Source organism: Ornithorhynchus anatinus, chromosome 19 (assembly GCF_004115215.2).
Source record: "Ornithorhynchus anatinus isolate Pmale09 chromosome 19, mOrnAna1.pri.v4, whole genome shotgun sequence".
Classification (NCBI taxonomy): domain Eukaryota; kingdom Metazoa; phylum Chordata; class Mammalia; order Monotremata; family Ornithorhynchidae; genus Ornithorhynchus; species Ornithorhynchus anatinus.
The window spans coordinates 1,294,969-1,318,157 of record NC_041746.1 but is presented as its reverse complement, the minus strand read 5'-3'; the positions used below and the strand labels follow the sequence as shown (position 1 = coordinate 1,318,157).

The following is a 23,189-nucleotide window of genomic DNA, read 5'->3' as shown; positions in this document are numbered from 1 at the left end:
GGGGGTGCTTTGATGACCGAAGCGCCCAACGTTCTCAAGTTATTTACCTCTCGCAACACCCCCGTGAGGGAGGGTTCGGGTATTATCGTCCCCGGTCTACAGCCGGGGAAACCGAGGCACGGGGAGGCGGTGACTGGCTCGAGGCCACACAGGGAACGGGTGTCGGGGGAGGGACCCGAACCCGGGACCTCGGGCCTTCGGGCCCGCGGGATCGCCGGGGGTGGGTGGGGTCGGCCTGGGTGGGGCGGAATCGGAGCCGAAGACGATCGTGGGCCCGGAGGTCCCCCGGACCCCGGGCCGGACGGGGCCTCGGCGTCCCCGGGTGTCCCCCTCCTCCGCCGCCGCCGCCGCGCGGGGACTCTCGGTCTCCCCGCCGGGGCGTCACGGGGTCGTTTGGCCGTTCTCAAGTTTCAGACTGAACTGGGCGGTTGACCGGACCGGCAAGTGGCAAGAACTCGAATATCCCAGTCCCGCGTACCCGGCCTTCGCCTGCGGCTCCGGCTACGTGATCTCCAGAGACATCGTCCAGTGGCTGGCCGGCAACGCCGAGAGGCTGAAGACCTACCAGGTGACGGGGGCTTCCGGCGGGCGGGAGGCGGCACGCGGGCTCTCCGCCCGCTCCCCGGGCGGGCGGGGGCCGGGGGGTCTTCGCGTCGTAGCCGGCCCCGGGGCTCGGGGGCCTCCGACCTCCCGAGTGGGCCATCCGGGCGAGGGGCTCCCCTGCCCGGACTGATCTGGCCGTCCGACGTCGTGCCTCCTCGGCCAGGGGGAGGACGTGAGCATGGGCATCTGGATGGCGGCCCTGGGCCCGAAGAGATTCCAGGTGAGCCGCCGTCGCGCGGACGGGCCCCCGGAACCGCCCCCGGCTCCTCCCCCCGGACCGGCCGCTCGGGAAGATCGCTTCCGGCGGGGGTCCGCCTTTGCCCCGTCACCGGGCGGTCTGACCCTCGACCGGGTCTCGGCTCCCTTTCGATCGGCGGCGAACCGTTCGTCGGCGGCCGGGACCTCCGCGAGCCGACCCCAGTCGGGGCAGTTGAGCTTAGGGCGGGCGGGGCTTCTCCGTCCCCTCTTCCCCGACAGGACAGCCTGTGGCTCTGTGAGAAGACCTGCGAACCGGGCATGCTGTCTTCCCCTCAGTACAGCCCCCGGGAACTGGCCGAGCTCTGGAGGCTCAAGGAGTCGTGCGGAGACCCCTGTAGGTGCGGGGCCGGGTGACCCCCGCCGCCGGCCGGGCCGGCGGGCCGGTCGGGAGTTCCCCGTTCCCAGGTCGAGGCCGCCGCGGGGGCGTCTGGCCCCTCTCCGGCTCGGCGCCGGTTGGCGGACGCCGGCCGGTTTCTCCTCCGCCGAAACCTCAACGGACCGCTCGCGCGCGGCGACGGCAGGCGGAGTCGAGGGCCACGGGGGCGTCTGGGTCACTTGGGTCGGCGCCACGGAAACCCACTCGACCTAAGTGCCTGCCCCCGGGCCCCCGCGGCGGGCCCCCACCTCGGTTTCACTCCAAGTGCTTCTGCGTCCGCGGGCCGAGTTAAGTGAGGTCTAGCCCGAGGTGAGGTTGGAAGCGGGGGACGGCCCTGAAAAGGGCAGAGGGCCACCCGTGCGGCCCACGGCGGGGAGAGCCAGGTCGGGGCCCGTCGGGGCGGGGGGAAGAGCCGGGCCCGGTCCGGGCTCCGTCGAGCGGCACGGCCGCGCCGCGAACCGGGCTCCGGGGCCTCGGCCCACCCGACGCCGACCCGCCCGGGCGCGCGCCGGGCCCCCGGCCCCGTGAGGGAGAGAGGCCGCGCCACGGAGCTCGGCGGGTGGCGAGCTTTTATTAAAGCATCGACCCGAGCCGCTCCGTCCCCCCGTCCCCGGGCCGCGAGACTCCCGCGCGTCGCCGCCGAGGCTCCGGGCGGCGAGCGGGTGCGGCCGGGCGGCCGTCGACGGGCCGGCTACCACCGCGCGAGTAAACAGTCTCCGTTTTCTACCGAGTAGAACTGTAAGGGCTGCTGGTCGCTTTCTAGTCGGATTTCTCTGCCTTCCATCTGGACCGGGGAGAGAGACGGAGGCGGACGCTTAACGCACGCGGTCGCCGTGGCGGGTAGAGCCCGACCCCTCCCCTGCCAACCCGGGTGTCGAGGAGAGGCGGGGGGGCGGTCGGCGCCCGGCGCGCCGACCCTCCCGGCCCGACCCAACCCCCCGGGGGTCGGAAACCCGACGCGGATCCTCCACCCACCTTGGGGCTCTCGTAAGAGAGTCTCAGTTCCGACCCGGGGACTCTGAAGAGGCGAGACAGCAGGCCTTTCACTTTCTGAACGGTCATGGAATCTGCGAGGCGGGAGGGAAAAGCTTTTGGTCTCACATTGCGGTCGGGGGCGGCAGGTGCTCCTGTCGGAGGTATTTTTTTTTTTTTCAGCGAAAACCTTCTTAAAGCATCGCCACCGGACGAGAGCGTGGGTTTGGTTCGGGGTTCTCGTTGGGTCTGAAGACCGCCAACGGCCGCCGTGGCCCCACGTCTGCCGGATTCGCCGGCGGCGTCGGGCGACCTACGTAAGACTGGTCGTGGAGAAGCTTACGTGGGACACCGAGACGCTTCCAAAAAGTTGATCTGAATGCCGGTCGGGGGGGGGGGGGGGGGGGATTGATCCGACATCGTGACCCAAGTGACCTTTGACGGTGTGAGATTTTTTAATACATATCAGCCGGGGGTGGGGGAAGGGAGGCCCGGGAAGTGCTTTTTCTAGCCCAGAGGGGTCGGCTCAACCTTGGACCCGCGCCGTAAAGAGTCCCCCGGCTAACTAGGAAAGAGTAGCCGCGGGGGCGAGTGCGTGGGACGTGCCAGACGAGCCCAGGAGAGGCCCGGGGCACTGGGGAGTTGCTCAAGAGACGGCCATTCCAAAGAGGGACGGGGGTGGGGAATACTGGCGTCTGGGAGGAGAACCTTGGAAGGTTTAGCCCGGTGGCACAGCAATGGTGTGGCGGTCCCGCAATATCACAAGCTATCCAAACGCTATTTTTCTATCGAGAGATCGTTTTTGTAAAAACCGGTCTGTGGTTTTTATGCAACTTGTGATAATAAAGGTGCTCTCTATTTTCGAATAACCAAGGGCTCCTCACTTGCATCCGACTGCAACCCATCGTGTGCCGGTTGGGGGCCGCGGGGGAGGCCTCAGTTCCCTCATCTGTAAAAAGGGGATTGAGACTGCGAGCCCCGCGTTGGACGGAGACCAACGTGATTAGCTCGTATCTACCCCGGCGCTCACTCCGGTGCCTGGCACACAGTAAGCGCTGATCGAATACCGTCATTAGTGTGGTTATTAGGCTGGCTCCGTCCGGAAGAGCGTCCTCCGCGAGCGGCAGAGGGCTGATCCCGGGACCCTGGCCGTTCTCCTCACGGACAGGCCGGGAACCGCTGCCCTGCTGACCGTGAGGCGGGTGGACCGGCGTGGCGGCGGGCGGGCGGGGGGGGAGAGGTGGAGTAGCTTCCTTACCTGGGAGTTGCCTCTGGATGAGTTTTTGAGCCGGTCGATCGGGACACTTTATGGTCAGAGCTGCGGGAGAGGGGAACCCAAGTCACCCGCTGCGCGGGGGAAGCCGGCCGACGGCCCCGTTTTGCCCGAGGCCCTAAGGGGGTCCACGCGGCTCCCGCCCCTCCGGCAGAAGGACAGCCGAAACGGGGGGCGGGCATCTGGGCTGGGGGGTGAGGACGGGCCCCCCCTCTGCCTCCAGGGCACGTCCGGGGACGTTTCGCCGAAACGCTGGGTTTGGCCGAAAGACTTCCGCGTCCCAAGCCCCCGCCCACCCGTCTCCCATCTAGAGCCCCCTCCGGACCCCCGACCCGTGAGAGCTGCCCGAGGAGGAGAGCTGCTCCTCCCGCGGACTTCGCATCCCCTTCACCGCTCTACTCGGGTCAGAACGTGTTGAAGGAAAGGAAGCCTAAATCGAAGGGCGGCGGCCCCGCCGGTCTGGCCGCGGGCCGCCCAGAAGGACTCGGCGACGGCGGGCGGAGCACACAAGGGAGCCGGGGGCTTACTCAGCAGCTGATTTTTCAGCATGAACGGCTGTTGGGCTTTCAGCTCCCCGTCTTCGGGCGCCCCGTATTCTGGGGAAGGAGAGAGACGAACGAGGAGCAGGTAAGGCCGCAGATAAGAGAGTGGAATTCTGCGGCTCAGGGGGCCCGGGCGGTCACGCCCGCCCGGGGACCGAGCCTTCTCCGCTGACCGGGACCGAAGTTTGGTGGTGTTCGCTCTGCTGCCCACCCAGGCCCTGCGACGTGTGCTCTTGCTACCGCCCAGTGCCCCAACAGGCGCCGGAAAAACCGCCAGGCCTCACCTCGGCCGGGGGCCCTCTACCGGGCCTGAGCCTAGACGGAGGGGGTGGCGGGGACGGGTCAGAGTGGGTTGAGGGGGGTCCGGGCCGGGCGACGGTCGGCCAGGCTCGTCCCGGGTGGAGGGGCGGGATCCTTTGGGCCGGGGGAACCCCGGGGTTGGCAAACTAGAGCCACCGGCCGAGGGCCACGTGCCGGCACCTGCCTCGGAGCCGGCGCGGCCTCCGTCGGGAGGCGGCGGGGAGGCCGACCGGGCTCTGATGTCCTACTCACTGAGGCAGAGGAGTCGGTATCTGGGGTGGGCGGCCAGGAACTCGGCACCGGGCTCGTCTAGCTCGGGCTTCTGGTGCCCGCCGGCCGCCTTCCATTCGTTCCCGAACTTCTTTCGGTAGTCAAGCTCCGCTCCCTGCCGTTCCTCCGGCGAGATCTGACGGCGCGGGGGGTGGAGAGAAAACATGGAGTCCAAGCGGAGGCCGGGGCCGGCCGGCGGGGACCGGAGCCGGGGACCGACTGGAACGGGGGCTGCCGGACGCGGCAACGGACAAGGGCTCGGGCCCGAACCCGGGGGGGGGGGGGGGGGGTTCGTCCCCGAGGGCTGAGGAGAGGCCGGCCGGGCGTCGTGGTCCGGCCAGAGGGGTCTCCCCGGGCCCGGCTCCGAGGGCCGGGGGCCGCCGCTGAGGCGGAGGAGGACCCCGCGGCGAGGACGAGATCGCGACTGCTCACCTCGCACCTGTTGAGCGTCTTGAGGCGGCCGATCTTGGCGATGATGAGCTGGCGCACGGTCTGCGGCTCCTCGCTTCCTTCGGTCAGAGGGGTCCGGGTGCACGTCAGGGACCGCAGGCTCCGCAGTTTGTCCAGCTCGTCGATGAACGACCACTGGGCGGGCCCGCGCAGGAGGAAGGAAGGCGGTGTCGGGGTGGTGGGGGGAATGTTGCCCCGCAAGAACAAAGCCCCCGGACCGGCCCTAGGGCGCTCGACTGCGGAGGACTCTAGGTGGGGGGGCTACGTCGGCTGACTCCACACACCCGCACAGGCACCAGATCTTCCCCGGGTCCCCGGGGGTGGCCGGGGAACTCGCGGTGGGGAGGGAGAGGGAGAACTCGGGGGGGAAGGGGGGCAGAAGCTGGGACTCGGGCTCACTTGGCTGTGGGGGTCACTACCCCCCCCCCCCCCGACCCGGTCACCCCGGCGCCCCTCTGCACACATGTGCCACCCGGCCACCCACCCACCGCCCCGCTCTCCTCTGGCTACGTTGGCTGCCTCGGTCAGGGGTTTCAGAGAAAATGCCTTTTGCCCCCCCCCCCCCCCCCCCGAACCAGAATAATAATGATGATGGTATTTGCTAAGCGCTTACTAGGTGCCAAGCACTGTTCTGATCGCAGGGGTAGATACAAGGTGATCAGGTCGCCCCACGTGGGGCCCGCAGACTTCATCCCCATTTTACAGATGAGATAACTGAGGCCCAGAGAAGTGAAGCGACTCGCCCAGTGTCACACCGCTGAGAAACGGCGAGGCGGGGATTAGAACCCACGACCTCTGACGCCCGAGCCCGGGCCTCCTGCCACTGGGCCCCGCCGCTTCTCACGAACGTTCCACGGCCGCAGCGACGCGAGGTCCGCTCACCTGTGTTATCTGGTTGCCGCTGACGACCAGGTACTGCAGGGAGGGGAACATGGCGGTGCGGCTCCCTAGGGGAGGTGGACCGGTCGGCGGGCCGGAAGAGAACTCGCACCCGAAACGTGGCGGGGGGGGGGCGGGGGGGGGGGCGGAGATTACATACCTATTCCGGCGTCGGGAAAGTGAATGGAGGACAGGCCTGTGTTGGACAAGATCAGCTGTTCCAGCCTGAAATTTGGAAATGAAATCTGGCACAGAGCCGGCAGACTTCTTTGCCTTAGTTTCCTCAACCGTAAAATGGAGACGAAATACGCGTTCTCCCTTCCTCCCTCCCCGGGAGCCCCGGGTGGGACAAAGGACCGCGTCCGACCGAATCACCCTGTGTCTGCCTCTAGTGCTCGCTACGGTGCTCTGTCACTTGATATCACGGTGACTGAAATAATTACGATGGTAATCGTGGAATCCGTTTAAGCACTTACTGTACGTTAAGAAACGTTCTAAGTAGTGGGGTACCTGCAAGATCATCGGGTTGGACGCTGCCCCCGTCCCATACGGGGTTCACGGTCTTATCCCCATTTTACAGATGAGGTAACTCAGGCTCGAAGTTAAGTGACTCGCCCAGGGTCGCGCAACAGTCACGTGGGGAAGCGGGGATCAGAACCCACCTCCTCGGCCTTCCGTGCTCTTTTAATAATAATAATAATAATATTGATGGCATTTGTTAAGCGCTTACAGAGAAGCAGCGTGGCTCAGTGGAAAGAGCACGGGCTTCGGAGTCAGAGGGCATGGGTTCGAATCCCAGCTCGGCCACTTGTCAGCCGTGTGACTTTGGGCAAGTCACTTCACTTCTCGGTGCCTCAGTTATCCCATCTGTAAAATGGGGATGAAGACTGTGAGCCCCACGTGGGACAACCTGATTCCCCTGTGTCTCCCCCAGCGCTTAGAACAGCGCTTGGCACATGGTAAGCGCTTAACAAATACCAACATTATTATTATTATTATTATTATTGCAAAGCACCGTTCTAAGCACTGGGAGGGTGATCAGGTTGTCCCACGTGGGGCTCACAGTTTTAATCCCCATTTTACCGATGAGGTAACTGAGGCACCAAGAAGTTAAGTGAGTTGCCCACAGCCACACGGCTGACAAGTGGCAGATCTGGGATCCGAACCCATGACCTCTGACTCCCAAACCCGTGCTCTTTCCACTGAGCCACACGGTAACTGAGGCTCGGAGAAGTTAAGCGACTTGCCCAGGGTCACACAGCGGTCACGTGGGGAAGCGGGGATTAGAACCCACCTCCTCGGCCTTCCAGGTCCGTGCTCTTTTAATAATAATAATAATAATACTATTGATGGCATTTAAGCGCGTACTCTGTGCAAAGCACTGTTGTAAGCGCTGGGGGGGTGATCAGGTTGTCCCACGTGGGGCTCCCAGTCGACATCCCCATTTTACAGATGAGGTGACTGAGGCCCACAGAGGTGAAGTGACTCGCCCAAAGTCACGCAACCGACAAGCGGCGGAGCCTGGATTTGAACCCATGACCCCCGACTCCCCAGCCCGGGCTCTTTCCACTGAGTCACGTTGCTTCTGCTGAGGATGACTAAAGGGCAGGGCCCGAGACCACAGGCCTGGCCTTGACCAACCTACAACACGAGGGCCGTGGTCGGGGACCAGCTAGATTTAAATATCATTTTTTTCAGAAAGGACCATACCACTCCGTACTCTGATTTACAGCTCAATCCGTCAGTTCACCGGGTTCCCTGTGCCTCCATCTCCCGCTCACTTTCTCAGGCAACTTGGATTTCCCTGTTCTGGCCGACTCGGTTTCATCCCCAGCAGGCAGAGCACATTTTAAACCACCATCTCGGGTCAGCGTGCTGCCGGAGGGAGCCCAGAACCCGGCCGTGGAAATGCCCACCCCGCCACCCCGGCCCCGTTCTTAGAGTCGCGTCGGCATCGCCGGAGAGGCCCGGACCGCCCCCGACTCAGCGCTCACCTGGGGAGGGAGGCCAGGAACCGCAGATGATTTTCATCGACGAGTGGGTTACCGGACAGGTCGAGCAGCCTCAGCGTCTGCAGCGCGTCGGGGGGTCTACGGGGGAGAGAGGACGGGGTGCCGCCCTCCTTTAGGCCACCTGCCCTCCGAGGGGGCTGCAGCGAGAGCTCTCGGGAGCCCCGCCGGACGACTGGCGTTCGGGGCGGTGCGGGGAGGTTGGCATTAAGAGGGCTCAGGGCTCGGAGCGGGGTGGGCAACGGCGGCGCCCGGCCCTCGGCCGCGGTCGCCCGGCCCTCGCCCTGCCCCGGTCAGCTCCGATGCCCGGAGGGCAACGGGACGGGCACTCGCCGCCGCGGCCGGTGCTCGCTCCGCCCTGGGCCCCGACGGCCCGCTCCCCGAGCTGGAAGGCCCCGGGACGGAAGAGCCGACGTGGCCGAGCGAGACGTGCCGGGGCCCTCCCGCAATCCGAGGCCGGGCGGCCGCCACCCTACCCCCGCGCCCCTTACCTGGAGGCAATGGCGAGGTCATTGGCGGCGAGGTACAGCTCCTCCAGCACCGGCCAGCCCGAAGCGCACCGCACAACCTGGCGACACGGGACAGGCCCCCTCAGGCCCCACAGCCCTGCCCCGGCCGCCGCCCCCGCCAACGTCCGCCCCAAGCCGCCGTCTCAAGTCCTTCCGCTTCGCCAGCTGGCGAGTGAGGCGGAGTGAAGAACCTCTGGCCGAGGCCGCCCTCTCGATCCCCCGCGGGGCCTTAGATGCCCACAGGTGAGCGGGCGAGACAGCAGAGCCGTTATGAGAACGGGGCACGCGTGACTGAAACGGGAGGGCACCCTGAGGCTCGCCCGAGGAGCATCCTGGGACGGGCGGAACCCCCTACCGCGATCCGGTCTGGTCTGCACGGAAGCACGGAGGGTCCCCGTTCAACCTCCCCTCGACTTCCCTCTTCCTCCGAGGCGAGAGTCGGGACCCGACGTGGCCCGTTTCCTGCCGGGGGTCCCCGGCTCTCCTGCTTCCCGGTCTTCCCACCACCGCAGCGGGAAGGGGAAGGTGCAGCAGCGGAGCAGGAAGAGGAAAGCGCGCCGGGGCACCGTACTCAGAAAGTAACTTGCTCCCAGAGGTCACTCCCTGGGGTTCGGGAGGGGGCCCGAGGAACTCCGCTCTGCTGCTCTCGCAGAAGCAGCGGGCCTCCACCCCGATGAGCGAGAAGTGTAGCTTTCTAGGAGTAGGAGGGAGAGGTAGGAGCAGGGGACAGTGGGGAAGTGTGGGCGGGCAGAGACCCCTCAACTCCCACTCCCCTTGCTTTTCTCCCCCAGGCTGTTCCATACTGGACTTTCTCCGTTTCCACCCTGGGCACTAGTGACACCCCAGCCACCCCGGAATACGCCAGCCTCCCGACGACACCCTTCCCGATCCCTCGGGAACATCATCCTGGTTCTCTCATCTCCAAGCTGACCCGCCCCCCAATACCTGGAATCTAGCACAGGCAGCCCGCGGTGAGAGACACGGGGGGTTGATCCGGAAACGTTGCTTGATTTCACTTCACTGGACAAGTGACCAAACCCAGGACCGGGCACCCCTGGATTTAAGCTGCTGGCTCCCCCAAGGAACTCAACCAACCCGGTTCCAAACTCAACGGACGAGGTACGGAGAACATTACCTCAGTCCACGTAATCCCCGTTCGATTGAGAACTAAGACCTTCAGCGCAGAAAACGTCCCGGGGGAAGGTGGTGCATCGACGGGGGGGAATTTCAGTTTGTTTTCACTGCCCGGAAAGAAGACACAGAACCGTCACCCGGTCGGCAAGCCCGGGGCCTGCCGCCCCACCCTATCAAATCACTGACTGACCGCTTTGGCTAAGACCGCCGGGCTCCGATGGGCCCCAGGTACGAGGCCCTGCGGGAGAGTTTCGACAGCCCCTCGCCGCGCTCTAGCCTTCGGGAGTGGACTCCCGAGCCCGGCGGTCTCGGCCCACGCCGACGGGGCTGTCTCCTCCCCGGCCGGGCTCAATCTGCCCGGGGTTTCGGGGAACGGGTCTCGAACTCACGGAGAGCTGCGTCGGCACTGGAAAATCTTTACTTCTTCCCCGGTGGCTCGGGGTAGAGATCGGCGCCGCCTTTTCCGAAACTACGGCTCCCGGGGTTTCCCCAGATCCACGGGCATCACTACGCCAGCCCGATAACCTGCTGTCGACCCCAGCCGACACTCGGCCCACAGTAATAAGTGCTGACCGGGTGTCACAATTCCCAAGAAGCAAAACGGTCAGCTGCCACAAGAGGATACGAGTGAGAACCCAGGGTGAACTGCCCTGTCGGGTGGAACGATGTGCCTTAAAGGTAAGCGGTCCTCCACAGAAAGAGTCCCGGTACAACCCCCTCTCCCTCCAGGGGCAGCCTAGGAGCGTTGTCCACTCGGCCAGCGGGCCCAGTGGGAGAGGAGAGCCCGGCTCCAGTTCCAACCTTACCTGAGATTAAGAACCTCCAGGTCCGTGAGTTGGTCGGCAATGCGGGTCACTTCGTCCCAGGATGACAACAGGTTTTTGGACAGATCGATCTTCCTAATGTCTGAGGGTGGGTGTTAAGAATCCCGAAGAGCAAGGAGGCCCGAGCCCTGTGTTTCGTAGGCCAAAGGCCCCCGGGGAGCCCCGTGAGCACTGGACAGAACTTGTGTGAAAGGGCTGAGACTGTTGGAAAAAGCTTCGGTTCAGCGCTGGGTCGGGAGCCAGCGTAAGCCGGAAGAAAGAGTCCAGGGCTGGAAGGCGGGAGGCTCGGCTGGGTTCTGAGCGTCCCGGCTGTCACTTGTCTGCTGTGTGGTCTTGACCGAGTCTCGCTTTCCTCGCCCGAAAACAGGGATGAGATACCTGTTCTCTCTCCCTCTTGGACCCTGAGTCTGTTGGCGACGGGCTCCACTTGACCTCGTCTCTACCCCGGTAAACCCCAGATACCACCCCCATCGTCGTCATTATCGTGATCACGAACGGTCACGGGTCAAATCTGAGCTGAGGAGGAGTCCCGCATTACACTTCAGGGTCCACCCCCTCAGAGAGGGGTCAGGAGAGCTTCCAAAAGCCTGTCGACCCATCTCCCGGTCACAGCACCCGGTGCTGTTTTCTTCGGGGCCCCTCTTCCAAGCCTCGGCTGGGAAAGAGCAGCTCCCGTCTGCACTGAGGTGCACCAGGCTGGTTCGTCTCCCGGCTGTGCTGCCGCGCCGTCTAGGGCTGCGCACACCACGTCCTTCCGGCCGTGAGATGCTGTCGACGGCTGGGAGGGTGACGGAAAGGACAGGCCCCACTCGGGCAGTCTGTCGACCATGTTCATTGGGCGCCACGCAAAAAAGTTGTACTGAGGTCGTCTTAGCTCTTTCCGGTAGCAGCCCCCTCTCCCCCCACACACCAGGAGGCAGAGGAGGAGAATGGAGGCAACATTCCCCAAAAGAAGGAGAATTGGGTCAGAATAATAATAATAATAATAATAATGTTGGTATTTGTTAAGCGCTTACTATGTGCAGAGCACCGTTCTAAGCGCTGGGGTAGACACAGGGGAATCAGGTCGTCCCACGTGGGGCTCACAGTCTTAATCCCCATTTTACAGATGAGGTAACTGAAGCACAGAAAAGTGAAGTGACTTGCCCACAGTCACACAGCTGACAAGCGGCAGAGCCGGGATTCGAACTCATGACCTCTGACTCCAAAGCCCGTGCTCTTTCCACGGAGCCACGCTGCTTCTCTGAAGCATTTTAAAGCCAGAAGGCATTTTAAAGCGGTAAACCTACTTACTTGGGCATTGTCTGCACTTCTGATTCAACTGTTCTGGGAAGAATGTTCAGGAAGAAGCACGTTTTAAAAACCCCCAAAACAAACCATTTCCTCATTAGTTCTGAGAGGCCGAAAGCAGAGCTAGAGCTCAGTGATGTCTCAGTACAGGTCCCTAGCAAAAAAGGATACTGGGACACATCTTTGTGATCTCTCCTTCTGGGCCCGCACAATTCACTGCATAGCCACACACAGAGACCTCTTGCAATCTGTTCAGCTGACTGCAAGAAACACAAGATTCGTGACAATTCCTGGGTAATAATAATAATAATAATGATGTTGGTATTTGTTAAGCGCTTACTATGTGCCGAGCACTGTTCTAAGCGCTGGGGTAGACACAAGGGAATCAGGTTGTCCCACGTGGGGCTCACAGTCTTAATCCCCATTTTACAGATGAGGTAACTGAGGCACAGAGAAGTTAAGTGACTTGCCCACAGTCACACAGCTGACAAGTGGCGGAGCTGGTAACGGACATGGTGCCCGGAACAGTCCATCCCCTACATCCTCTTTCACGGGAACAGCCGGGGAGGGGAGACGAGCCCGCCTCGGGGCCAAAATGACTCCCGACCGAATTTCACAGGTGGGGAAGGGGGAGAATCAGGAGCAGACACGATCGATCGGTGGTATTTACCGAGCGTGCGGCCGGAAGGCGAGGGGTGCCTGAACCAGGGTCCCTAAGAACGGCTCGGCTGTGGGGCTGGGGATAGAGGTGGGCCGCCTCAAGATCACCAGCCCGAGAACAGCGCGATCGCTCAGTGCGCCGGCCACGTGCCACTTCTCCGTTTTGCCACTTGCCAAGCGCTTAGTACAGCGCACTGCACCCCGTGGGCCCTCGATCAGTACCGCTATTACTTTATCTCCGCTTGAAAACGCAGCTTACCGGAGCAGTGCCGGTGAACGGCCAAGAAGGAGCCTAAAAATGTACCCACTTAACTCGACCGGGGTCCGTCTAAAACATCTGGGATAAAATTTGGCTCACAAGGAGTCCCCGCCTGCGCTGGCTCGTCGGCTCCCGATGATCCGGGAATCTGTCAAAGGGACCGGGAGCACTGTATTATAGAAATCCGTTCTCCCGGGGCTCGTTCCCCTCACCTCTGTCGCTTTTTAATAGACTCGAAGCCGACTGTTTCCACGGGTCTGTTTCCAATGACCAGGGCCTGTTCTCTTCTGACATCCTCCTCTTCGTCCTCCAGGACATACCGGTTCTTAATGGCTGTGAGAAAGTCGACCCCAAAATTTGCCTTATTTGGACGGATAAAGGACCCTCCTGTAGGGTTCCTGGAAAAAAAAAAAAATTGGAGAGCCAAATGAGAAATATGATGTTATTTCACCTTTTGTGCCCCATACAACTCTGTGAGGATTGGCGGCATGGGGAGGATAATTTAGGAAAGTGACAGGCGATGTTAGACCCCAGTGGATAAAAGAGTGCTCTCGGAGTTTGGAGTGATTATACAAATAGCTAATTTGTTAAGCGCTTACTGTGTGCCAGGAGCTGTACTAAGCACTGGGGTGGATACAAGCGGATCAGGTTGTTATCCAGCTGTTTTCATCTATTTTCTCCTGGCGGTAAAAGGGAGACAGCCAGAGGCAGGGGAATACCTGCTTGATGCCTGGCAGTCTGTGCCAACACTGGGGAAGCTTTCTGACCGATGAGTTCCGTCGGGCACTCTCCAGTATGAACGAGTTCAGCGGGAATCAATACATCCTCTTAACTAATTGTTAAGTTGCACTTTGTTGTGATCTTTGTAACTTGCACAGCAGGATAACTAGAGGACCAGAGTGCTTTCCTCACAAATTCCAAACCCCAAAATTCGCCCAGGTGGCATCTTGTGTCTCTGAAGATTTTAGTTTCCTAAACCATGGCTCCTCCAAACAGTTAGTTCCGAGAACTGGAGTGGGTCCTGATTATCTTCCATCTACCCCAGTGCCGAGCGCGGTGCTCGGCCCATAGTCAGCGCTGGGTAAAAACAGCCAAACTATGGTTGGGAAGGGAAAGCCGTATATGCAATCTGAAATACGTACAGGACTGCATATCTACGCCAAAAAGGCTTAGGATTTCTGCCGAAATCAGAGATCGACCCTGCATCTAAATATCCCCAATATTCCCTTCTCCCAAAACAGCCGAGTCTTTCTTGCACAAATGACGAAGCTAGTTCAGAACGCGGGATTACCTGCATTTAAAATATACGGTCCCTTCGTGGCCACCGTCATGCTTTCCTCTTTGCGGGTTGTCCCACTCTACTCCTAACCAGACGCCTAGGAGAAAAAAAAAAACCAAGCTCATAAATAACGGCACTGATTCATTCCTTCCTTTCCTTTCCATTAGGAAAGGTCAAAGCCCTACTTCTTGTGAGGACAAGATTGCCTCAAGGTAATGATGGAGAAGTAGATCCAGAACCAAATTTAGCTTAAACAACTGAAAACACAATATGGAGGACTGGCTTGGACATCAAACTGAGTGCATAGCAATCAGTCAATTAGTGCTTACTAATGTGCAGCGCACTGTACTAAGCATTTGGAAGAGTACAATAACAACAGAATTCGCAGACACGTTCCCTGCCCGTAAGGAGCTCAGAGCCTGGACCAACTGTACTGAGCGCTTGGGAGCGTTTAACAGAAGGCTCACTTCTCCTGTCTTTTAGGAACTTCCAACCTAATGGGGGAAGATAAGACTCTTGGGTTTTTTATAAAATAAAACCGCTAACGCTTCCCCCTCCCATGCCAACCCCCGTCACCTCCTCTAGGCTCCCTTCTCCCAGATATTCTCCTTCCCAACGGTCTCCTACGGATCTCCCACCTAGTCTTAAAACCCAACCCCTCCACCTATGCCTTGAACCTCATCCTCTCTCACCTCTTAAAAAGGGCTGTTCTCACTTCAACCTCTCCCCCTCCTCTGATTCCTTCCTCTCTACTTCCAAACGTGCCCAAGTCTTCCTTCACTTCTCTGTGCCTCAGTTACCTCATCTGTAAAATGGGGATTAAGACTGGGAGCCTCACGTGGGACAACCTGATGACCCTCTATCTCCCACAGCGCTTAGAACAGTGCTCTGCACATAGTAAGCGCTTAACAAATACCAACATTATTATTATTATTCCCACTTCAGAAAAAACAACTCAGGGTCCCCTCCCGGCGTCCCACCTCCTCTTCCCATCTACTCTCCTTTTTCGGGCTTCACCCTTGAATACCCTTTAACGGTATGCTGGGCTGGCAGGGCGAGCAAGGTATATATGTGTAAAAAGTGCTTACAAAACTGTTAAAATAAGCAAATTTATAATATAAAGGTATACACACACACATATACATATATGTGTTGAGGAGGGTGTATTAAAACTAACAGTATTTCAAAACTGTTGACATATGTAAATTGATATATAAAGTTTTTATATATATATATATATATATATATATATATATATATATGTGTGTGTGCTAACTAAGGAGCGTGTAAAATTACTTAGAAAACTGTTGAAATAAGTAAATTGATATATAAAGTAATATATAAGCACATATGTGCTAAGGAGGGGGTAAAGAAGTTCACACACGTAGAGGAGGCTGAAAGGATGATGGGGTTGAGGGTGCTGGGAAATTAATCAGGAAAAGCTTCAGAAGACTTCCTGTGCAGCAGCAGGAAATACAGAAAGGCCCAGCTAGAAGCGGGAGGCAGAGAAACCAGCAAGGAGGCGAATGTCAGCCAGCCGTGGCAAGGCGTGGCTCAGTGGAAAGAGCACGGGCTTTGGAGTCAGGGCTCATGAGTTCGAATCCCAGCTCTGCCACTTGTCGGCTGTGTGACTGTGGGCAAGTCACTTAACTTCTCTGTGCCTCAGTTCCCTCATCTGTAAAATGGGGATGAAGACTGTGAGCCCCACGTGGGACGACCTGATTCCCCTATGTCTACCCCAGCGCTTAGAACGGTGCTCGGCACATAGTAAGCGCTTAACAAATACCAACATTATTATTATTATTAAGGCGAGTTCCAGGATTGTAGCCCTTTGGGGGGTGGGAGGAAGGGGTAGATCTGGGAGAGATCGGGCAGAAAGTACCGCTGAGATCTGGTGGCAGGCTGAATGTAAGAATGAGAAGACGGGATTCCTGACCCCAGGGAGTTTGCGATCTATCGGGGAAACACACGCAAAATAAATCAGGAGGAGGACAATAACGGAGAGATGCAATTATATCTCCATTTTTATTAAGAAGGACTTTTGTGATCTTGTTCTTGACAAATTTTGGACATTATATATTTTTGAATTACGGTAATATTGATGAGTTTTCAGCTGGACAGTACAGCTTCCACAAAGACCACTGAAAGGTTGTGGGCCTAAGATATCTAGCTTCAGCCCTGACTGCCCAGGCAGAAACATCTTCTGCCCCTAAAAATCAGAACCCTCTAGTAAATTAGAACCCTGTTCTTTCTCCCGCCTCCCTTCCTTTCTTTCCAATTTTTCCTTCTGATCCCAACTCCTGCCTTTTTCCTCCTCTGGCAGCCAATATTCCAGCACATTCTACCTTGGTGGTGTTTTACAAGAAAATGGCAAATGAGTGGGGTCGAAATTCCTGAGTTTTAAAGCATTTTGCTTGGCACAAAAAAGGAGAGCAGATCACATCCTCCCAATTACTATTGCAGCACTTTTGCATTTTCATACTCGTCTCTGTCGGTGAATTCTATTTATTGAGCGCTTGGGAGAATCCAACATAACGGACAGATTCCCTGCCTACAACAAGCTTACAGTCTAGAGGGGGAGACAGGCATTAACACAAATAAATAAATTAGGATATGTACGTATGGCTGGGATGGAGGATGAACAAAGGGAGTAGGTCAGGGTGACGCAGACGGCAGTGGAAGGAAAAGAAAAGCATTTCTCCCTCGGCTCAGTAAGTTATTTTGTGTCTCTCTTCCTTGTCGGATTGTAAGCTGCTGCACAAGGACAGGGATCCTAACTTTTTCTCCTGTAGTTTCCCAAGCGCTTAGTTTAGTGTTCTGCACTCATGAATACTGCTGACTGACAGAGCGATTACAAGGCTTCCGGTGAAACACTACCTGCTGTGGGAGGGACGCTGCCGACGTAGCGCACAGTTGCAAGTTCCCCACTAACGTCGATCCGTCGGCCCACTGCATCGGGAGGTAGCGGGTCGCTCATGGCGATAATACCGGCACCCAAAACATCTAAGGAGGTAGGAGAAAAGTGGAAACGGTGTAAGGATTCTGTTGAATGCTTTACAGCAAGTTGGCTTTTTTAAAAAATTTTGTTTAGTAGTCACAAAGAATAGGCTTTATGCCAATTTTGTCTTGTCAAATCCTGGTCATTAGGGGCTTTTTTTTCCCCTACAATTCCGTTTTGGGCGTTGTTCTGGGTGGAGTGTGGAGCTGAGGCTGCTAACTGAAGGCCTACAGACACATTTCTAGTGGAAGAGCTGCTTAAAAAAGAGGCCAAAGAAGCAGATGTCTTCTCAATTCTGGGGGTTCTGAGAGGCTCAGGGCCTTTCCTCCTTCCATTCCCCGCTCAGTCACCGGCCTTCACAGGCAACCTTAGATTCAGTGTGGCCTAGTGGAAAGAGGCCGAGCCTGGGAGTCAGAGGATCTGGATTCTAATCCCCCTCTGCCACCTGCCTCGGTTTTACTAATGAGGGGAAACTGAAGCACAGAGAAGTTAAGTGACTTGCCCAGGGTCAAACGGGGAACCCATCTACCACCTAAAGTACCGCACTGTTAGAAGCAGCATGACCTAGCGGATAGAGCATGGGCCTGGGAGTCAGAAGGTCATGGGTTCTAATCCTGGCTCCGCCACTTGTCTGCTGTGTGATCTTGGGCAAGTCGCTTCACTTCTCTGGGCCTCAGTTCCCTCATCTGTAAAATGGGGGTTAAGACCGTGAGCCCTACGTGGTACAGGGACTGTGTCCAACCCGATGATATAATATCTACCCAGCGCTTAAAACAGCGCCTGGCACATAGTAAGCACTTAACAAGTGCCATAATTATTAGATTATTGATCTCTCTCATGCACCTAGTTTGGTGCTCGGCTGCCTACCTAAGCACTTAATACACACCAACTGATTAACTGATCGATCCTGGTTGTTAGTCTTGTTTTCTTCCTCCTGTCTATCTCCTGCTAGAATGTAAGCTCCTTACAAAAGAGACCATGTCAACTCCACCTTACTCTCCCAGGGACAATGCTCTGCACCAGTAGGTGCTCAATAAATACTACTGAGAGACTGATTTGGGCTTCCAGCTCCATGTTCTAGTTTGATAATAAGCTCGGGTCTGGGTTAACTTGTTAACTAGTACTAGCTCACTGTCTAAATTTAGCTGTCCGGTTTAGTCGGGCCAGACTTCTGGACAGATTTGGTAGCTGGCCTGTTCACAGCAATTCCCGATCGCTCAACTGATACGAAAATCAAGACTCCTTGCGATTCCAAGGAAATATCATTCCGGTAGCCGATATACATAAAATCAGATTATGAGAGCGGAGTCTATTACACTCAGCGAGTGGAAGGAAACCAGCATCCGGCCTCAGTTGCAGATTATCCTGCAGCCTCTAGGTCAGAGGGAGACTGAGAGAGGAGTCCGTTATTACCCAGAGGAATTCACTACTCCTCCACGAATGAACACCACTGGAATTACGGAGTGTCGGCCTCCATCTCAGAATCTGTCACGCTCCTGAATTCTTTCCTGCTGCTGCTGGGTACCCAAACTAATTTTCTTGAATGGGTGCTTTGGAAAATAGAACCCATGGGAAATGCAGTCTTTTTGATGATACCCTCAGAAGGTATTTCTTTTTGGTTCTTAGGAGTTACAGAGATTTTTTTTTTTAATGAACGCTTTTGCCTTTCAATCAGTACATTATCTTTCCACTTAGCTGGGGTAACTGAGGCCTAGCAAGGTTAACTCCTTAGCAAACTTAACAAAAAGAAGCAGGACTATTGTTGAAAGCCCCAAATTTACTGTTCAAAGATAATAATAATGATATTTGTTAAGCGCTTACTAAGCCCCAAATTTACTGTTCAAAGATGATAATAATGATATTTGTTAAGCGCTTACTAAGCCCCAAATTTACTGTTCAAAGATAATAATAATGATATTTGTTAAGCGCTTACTACATGCCAAGCAGTGTTCTAAGCGCTGGGGGAGATACAAGGTCATCAGGTGGCCCCACGTGCGGCTCACAGCCTTAAGCCCCATTTTACAGATGAGATAACTGAGGCACAGAGAAGGTAAGTGGCTTGCCCAAACTTACATAGCTGACAAGTGGCTAGCTGACAGGCTGACACTTCCACATCACATATCCATCTTCACATTCTTTTCTTCCTCTTATCTGAAATGTATTTTGCATCTGTCTCCCCTGATAAATTATATGCTACTTGAGGACCGGGTCTGAGATAGGCTGATTATCTTTGGTGCTTAGTATTATTGCTATTACTGTTACTATCATTATTCAATCAGTCATATTTATCAAGCAGGCTTACTATGCTGAGCGCTTGGAAAGGAACAATATAATATGAATTGGTAGACAGTGGAAAGAGTGGAAAGAGCCCAGGCTTGGGAGTCAGAGGTCATGGGTTCACATCCCAGCTCCGTCGCTTGTCAGCTGTGTGATTTGGGGCAAGTCACTTAACTTCTCTGTGCCTCAGTTACCTCATCTGTAAAATGGGGATTAAGACTGTGAGCCCCACGTGGGACAGCCTGATCACCTTGTACCCTCTCCAGCGCTTAGAATGTTTTGCACAGAGTAAGCGCTTAACAAATGCCATCATTATTATTGTTATTGTTACCATATAAGAATAGACACATTCGCTGCCGGCAATAAGTTCACAATCTAGAGGAGGAGGTGGACATTTATATACATAAATTATTTTATTACTATTGTTAAGGGATTGCCGGGACCACTGCGAACTTCCTGCCGGGTAAGAAAAGGCTAGCAGCAGGGCTCAGTGGAGTCAGAAGGTCAAGGGTTCTAATCCTGCCTCTGCCTCTTGTCTGCTGTGCTACCTTGGGCATGTCACTTCACTTCTCTGTGCCTCAGTCACCTCATCTGTAAAATGGGGATCGAGACTGTGAGCCTCACGTGGGACAGGGATTGTGTCCAACCCGTTTGCTTATATCCACCCCAGCGCGTAGTACAGTGCGGGGCACATAGTAAGTGTTTAACAAATACCATAGTTATTGTTATTATTAGCAGGCACCTCTTGCCTCTGCTCTTAGAGCTCCAAAATTCTGGATTTAAAGAGACTGGAAAATTTGCTGAGTTTGTCGCCCTCTGAAACAAGAGTTTCATACCCACACCCCGAAAGACAGTCACGATAGACACGACATCAAACCACCCCCGTCCCCCATAGGGCTGCCCCTCACCCGACCTTGTTGCCCCTCAGGTGAAAAGGAGAAAAGGAAAAGGAGGAGGGTTTGGTGGGGAAAGTGGGACAACTTCTTGGAAAGAGGGAGGGGAAGGGCAGAAAGTTTCAGGGAAGGAGGAATAACAATAAGAATAATTACACTACCTGTTAAGCGCTTACTATGTGCCAAGCACTGTTCTGAGCACTGGGGTAGGTGCAAGTTAAGACAGATGCTCCCCGCCTGTGTCTGTTCTTGTATTGTCCGCTCCCAGAGGTCTAGTAATAATAATAATAAAAATTACAGTATTTGTTAAATGCTTACTATGTGTAGTAATAATAAGTACGGTATTTGTTAAACGCTTACTACGTGCCAAGCACTGCTCTAAGGGCCGAGGTAGGTGCAAGTTAATCAAGGGAGGCCTGATTAACTGTGGCTGTTTATTCATTCAGTCAGTCGTATTTATTGAGCGCTCACTGTGCGCAGAGCACTGTACTAAGCGCTTAGAAAGGACAATTCGGCAACAGATAGAGACCATCCCTGCCCAACGACGGCTCACAGTCTAGAAGGGGGACGGACGGATAACAAAACGAAACAAGCAGAAAGGCACCAGTAGCATCCAAATAAATGAATTGAATTATGGATATATACACATCATTAATAAAATAGAAGAAATATTCATTCATTCAGTAGTATTTATTGAGCACTTACTATGTGCACAGCACTGTACTAAGCGCTTGGAATGGACAAATCGGCAACAGATAGACACAGTCCCTGCCCTTTGACGGGCGCACGGTCTAATCGGGGGAGACGGACAGACAAGAACAATGGCAATAAATGGAGTCGAGGGGAAGAACATCTCATAAAAACAATGGCAAATAAATAGAATCAGGGTGATGTACATCTTATTAAACAAAATAAACAAAATAAATAGGGTGATGAAGATATATACAGTTGAGAATATGTATATATATATATGCATATATATACACATATGCACACACACACATATATATGTGTGTGTGTATATATATATACACACATAATAATAATAATGTTGGTATTTGTTAAGCGCTTTCTATGTGCCGAGCACTGTTCTAAGCGCTGGGGTAGACATAGGGGAATCAGGTTGTCCCACGTGGGGCTCACAGTCTTAATCCCCATTTTACAGATGAGGGAACTGAGGCCCAGAGAAGTTAAGTGACTCGCCCACAGTCACACAGCCGACAAGTGGCAGAGCTGGGATTCGAACTCATGAGCCCTGACTCCAAAGCTCATGCTCTTTCCACTGAGCCACGCTGCTTCTGTGTATGTATATATGTGTGTGTATATACACACACACATATGTATGTACATATATGTATATACACACATATATATGTGTGTGTGTATATACACAAGTGCTGTTTACTGTTGTACCATCCGCTTCCAAGCGCTTAGTAATAATAATAATGATGATGGTATCTGTTAAGCGCTTACTCTGTGCCGAGCACTGTTCTAAGCGCTGGGGGAGATAATAATAATGATGGTATCTGTTAAGCGCTTACTAAGTGCCAAGCACTGTTCTAAGTGCTGGGGGAGATAATAACAATAACGATGGTATCTGTTAAGCGCTTACGCTGTGCCAAGCACTGTTCTAAGCGCTGGGGGAGATAATAACAATAACGATGGTATCTGTTAAGCGCTTACTAAGTGCCAAGCAGTGTTCTAAGCGCTGGGGGAGATAATAACAATAACGATGGTATCTGTTAAGCGCTTACTCTGTGCCAAGCACTGCTCTAAGACCTGGGGGAGATAATAACAAAAACCATGGTATCTATTGAGCGCTTACTCTGTGCCAAGCACTGCTCTAAGCGCTGGGGGAGATAATAACAAAAACCATGGTATCTGTTGAGCGCTTACTCTGTGCCAAGCACTGCTCTAAGCGCTGGGGGAGATAATAACAAAAACCATGGTATCTGTTGAGCGCTTACTCTGTGCCAAGCACTGCTCTAAGCGCTGGGGGAGATAATAACAATAACGATAACGATGGTATTTGTTAAGCGCTTACTCTGTGTGAAGCAGCGTGGCTCAGTGGAAAGAGCACGGGCTTTGGAGTCAGGGCTCATGAGTTCGAATCCCAGCTCCGCCACTTGTCGGCTGGGTGACTGTGGGCAAGTCACTTCACTTCTCTGCGCCTCAGTTCCCTCCTCTGTAAAATGGGGATGAAGTCTGTGAGCCCCACGTGGGACAACCCGATTCCCCTATGTCTACCCCGGCGCTTAGAACAGTGCTCGGCACATAGTAAGCGCTTAACGAATACCAACATTATTATTATTATTGCTCTAAGCGCTGGGGGAGATAATAACAATAACGACGGTATTTGTTAAGCGCTTACTAAGTGCCGAGCACTGTTCCAAGCGCTGGGGGAGATACAAGGTCATGAGGTTGGCCCCCCCCGTGGGGCTCCCAGTCTTCGTCCCCATTTTCCAGATCATAATAATAATGTTGGCATTTGTGAGGCGCTTACTCTGTGCAGAGCACTGTGCTAAGCGCTGGGGGCGATCCGGGGGGGGGGGGGGGCCCAGTCTTCCTCCCCATTTGATTACAGTCGATTAGACCGTGCGCCCGTCAAACGGCAGGGACTGTCTCCGTTGCCGACGTGTTCATTCCAAGCGCTTAGTCCAGCGCTCTGCCCATAGTAAGCGCTCAATAAATCCTACTGAATGAATCTGACAGAGGGGGGAAACTGAGGCCCAGAGCGGCGACTTGCCCACAGTCCCCCAGCTGCCAAGGGGCGGCGCCGGGATTGGATTCCCCCCCCCTCCGCCCCCCCCCACATCCACCTGCCACGACGTCCCAAGGCTTCCCCGCGTAGAGCGCTCTGCACAGAGTGGGCGCCCGAAGGACAGGCTGGTCATGGCCTGCTCCATCCGGGGCTCTGCGCGGCCCAGCCCTCGGCCCAAGCCGCTCTCCGGGGGAGAAGGGGGAAACCTCACTGACGGACACTCACACACACTCTTCGGGTGCGGGCTACTTGTTTCACGGGACGCGGAAGGGGTGAGGACGCCTCCCAAACCCTCCTCCTCTTCCTCCTCAGCTGCTCGGCGGCCAAACTGCCACCCCGCCTCAGCCCGGGCCTAGGCCCCGGGCGGCGCCGA

At 55.9% G+C, this 23,189-nt stretch overlaps 2 protein-coding genes across 7 annotated transcripts in view; one reads left to right on the top strand and one right to left on the bottom strand.

Annotated features, from left to right (window-relative positions):
• Positions 1–2,420, top strand: part of B3GALNT2 (beta-1,3-N-acetylgalactosaminyltransferase 2) — a 13,135-nt gene extending 10,715 nt beyond the window's left edge. For 3 of the 4 annotated variants that reach the window (XM_039914869.1, XM_029047012.2, XM_029047013.2), the window contains exons 10-12: positions 409–568; positions 767–823; positions 1,081–2,420. In XM_039914869.1, the coding sequence (XP_039770803.1) occupies positions 409–568; positions 767–823; positions 1,081–1,215 (352 nt within the window). In that variant the 3' untranslated portion in view covers positions 1,216–2,420. The remainder of the gene's footprint in view (positions 1–408; positions 569–766; positions 824–1,080) is intronic. The other variant, XM_029047014.2, reaches the window with a different exon arrangement.
• On the bottom strand, positions 1,793–23,189 carry TBCE (tubulin folding cofactor E). Of its 3 annotated transcripts, none has more exons than XM_029047015.2 (18): positions 23,042–23,189; positions 20,217–20,327; positions 16,765–16,890; positions 13,900–13,984; positions 12,821–13,006; positions 11,861–11,949; positions 10,382–10,481; positions 9,577–9,682; positions 8,424–8,500; positions 7,918–8,013; positions 6,084–6,148; positions 5,927–5,991; positions 5,027–5,179; positions 4,577–4,730; positions 4,010–4,078; positions 3,468–3,527; positions 2,213–2,364; positions 1,793–2,021 (listed from the first exon to the last, which is right to left on the bottom strand). In XM_029047015.2, exons 3-18 carry the CDS (start codon positions 16,862–16,864, stop codon positions 1,929–1,931), a joined length of 1,650 nt encoding a protein of 549 aa, XP_028902848.1. In that variant the 5' UTR covers positions 16,865–16,890; positions 20,217–20,327; positions 23,042–23,189; the 3' UTR covers positions 1,793–1,928. The 3 variants fall into 3 exon arrangements, with proteins under 3 accessions (XP_028902848.1, XP_028902850.1, XP_028902849.1); XM_029047017.2 differs by having other exon boundaries at positions 2,213–2,304; XM_029047016.2 differs by lacking the exon at positions 20,217–20,327.